This window comes from Salmo salar, chromosome 04 (assembly GCF_965601325.2).
Source record: "Salmo salar chromosome 04, fSalSal1, whole genome shotgun sequence".
Lineage (NCBI taxonomy): Eukaryota > Metazoa > Chordata > Actinopteri > Salmoniformes > Salmonidae > Salmo > Salmo salar.
Genome location: NC_138294.1, coordinates 91,769,107 through 91,771,606, shown reverse-complemented (window position 1 = coordinate 91,771,606; position 2,500 = coordinate 91,769,107). Strand labels below are relative to the sequence as shown.

The window sequence follows — 2,500 nt, the reverse complement described above, 5'->3', positions numbered from 1 at the left end:
AGTTAGGGAATCATACTAGATCACAGTTAGACTTAGTTAGGGAATCATACTAGATCACAGTTAGACTTAGTTAGGGAATCATACTAGATCACAGTTAGACTTAGTTAGGGAATCATACTAGATCACAGTTAGACTTAGTTAGGGAATCATACTAGATCACAGTTAGACTTAGTTAGGGAATCATACTAGATCACAGTCAGACTTAGTCAGGGAATCATACTAGATCACAGTCAGACTTAGTTAGGGAATCATACTAGATCACAGTTAGACGTAGTTAGGGAATCATACTAGATCACAGTCAGACTTAGTTAGGGAATCATACTAGATCACAGTCAGACTTAGTCAGGGAATCATACTAGATCACAGTCAGACTTAGTTAGGGAATCATACTAGATCACAGTCAGACTTAGTTAGGGAATCATACTAGATCACAGTCAGACTTAGTTAGGGAATCATACTAGATCACAGTTAGACGTAGTTAGGGAATCATACTAGATCACAGTCAGACTTAGTTAGGGAATCATACTAGATCACAGTTAGACTTAGTTAGGGAATCATACTAGATCACAGTTAGAGTGTTAGTTAGGGAATCACACTAGATCACAATACAGAAACATACTGTCAATTTTACCGCTGGAGAATGTCGTGTGTGTGTGTGTGTGTGTGTGTGTGTGTGTGTGTGTGTGTGTGTGTCTGTGTGTCTGTGTGTGTGTGTCTGTGTCTGTGTCTGTGTCTGTGTGTGTGTCTGTATGCATGTGTGTTAGGCTGGGTTTCTGTACAGCACTTTGAGTTATCAGCTGACGTAAGAAGGGCTATATAAATACATTTGATTTGATTTGTTAGTAATTTACCTTGGTTGAGACACAGTCCAGCACACCACATGACAGCCAGGAAGGTAGGGTAGGAATCCATGCAGTTACGGCTTTGGGGGGGGGGGGGTCACACACATATAAACAGGAGAATCACAGTGGGAAATATTTGTCACAGCGATGTATACTGTCCTTGTCAACGAAACCTAATAAAGTCAAGTAAAAGGAAACCAAACTAAAAACCACAATTCTGGTAACTGGACTGTTAACAGCTGAGGGCCGGATCCTAACAGACACTTTAAGTTTAATATTCACTTAGTGACGTCAGGAAAAGATCTAGGATTCCACCCCTTGTGTTTTGTAGGAACTGATGTTAAACGATGCTGAAAATAAAATGAGTTTTACCAGGACAGACTTGAGTCTCACTCAACCTCAGATTGAAGCACTGGGGTGAAAACCTCTAACTACAAGAGAGCCGTTTCAGAATTAGTCTGTGGTGTGTAGTCTGTGTATTCTGAAGTGTTCCGGAACAATGATGAAATGGGACGGAAGCAGTGGTGGTTCTAGACCATTTCAACTAGGGGGGGGGGGGGGGGGGGGGGCAAGCTGGGGCCAGTTGTACTGTTAGAGGGGGTCAGTTACATTAGACGTTATTGTTGTCATATCATTTTCTTCACTGCATTAGCAGGCAAAATACCATGTTCATAATCATTAGTGTTCTGCGTTGCCACTGTCTATTAACGGATGTAAAAAAAAGAACCGTAGCAAAAATTTGTTATGTAAAAATTATTTCATACTCCACATTTAGGGGGCCACAAGGGGGTCCAAAATTGTTGTCACAGGGGCACTGCCTCCCCCCCCTTGCCCCCCCTGCCCCCCCCCCCCCCCCAGAAACGCTAGTGGACGCAAGGAATGACAGAACACCATTCCGCCCTCCCCTCTCACTGGGTCGGAGGGGTGAAGGGAGGGTCAGGTCTTGCAGTAGAAAAACAGCCCCCCCCCCCCCCCCCCCCAAATACAAAAATACAAAATAATTTCTGTGTGACACACAGCAAACTCAGTTGTATTCACTAGACACCTAACGGACAAAAACTGCCTCAAACGAGGAGGGACTACCTGTACTAAGTCCATTAAGAAACTCTCGTTTGTGTCGCAAAAACATTTTCCGGTTGCGAAACATTTTGCTGTAATGTGCACAACTGAATACAGGAATGTTCTACTACCACTGCTGCACCTTGGAAAGTTGTAGAGACTGGGGACGTGTCCCAATAGGCTGTAGAGACTGGGGACGTGGCCCAATAGGCTGTAGAGACTGGGACGTGTCCCAATAGGCTGTAGAGACTGGGGACGTGTCCCAATAGGCTGTAGAGACTGGGGACGTGTCCCAATAGGCTGTAGAGACTGGGACGTGTCCCAATAGGCTGCAGAGACTGGGGACGTGTCCCAATAGTCAAGGCTGTAGAGACTGGGGACGTGTCCCAATAGGCTGTAGAGACTGGGGACGTGTCCCAATAGGCTGTAGAGACTGGGGACGTGTCCCAATAGTCAAGGCTGTAGAGACCGGGGACGTGTCCCAATAGGTTGTAGAGACTGGGGACGTGTCCCAATAGTCAAGGCTGTAGAGACTGGGGACGTGTCCCAATAGTCAAGGCTGTAGAGACCGGGGACGTGTCCCAATAGGCTGTAGAGAC

The 2,500-nt window shown here is 45.6% G+C and overlaps 1 protein-coding gene across 1 annotated transcript in view; it reads right to left on the bottom strand.

Moving 5' to 3' along the window:
• The window catches only part of LOC106604000 (arachidonate 5-lipoxygenase-activating protein), a 15,036-nt gene that overhangs the window by 3,721 nt on the left and 8,815 nt on the right, over positions 1–2,500 (bottom strand). The window contains exon 3 of the mRNA XM_014198318.3: positions 852–922. Within this exon, the coding sequence (XP_014053793.1) occupies positions 852–922 (71 nt within the window). The remainder of the gene's footprint in view (positions 1–851; positions 923–2,500) is intronic.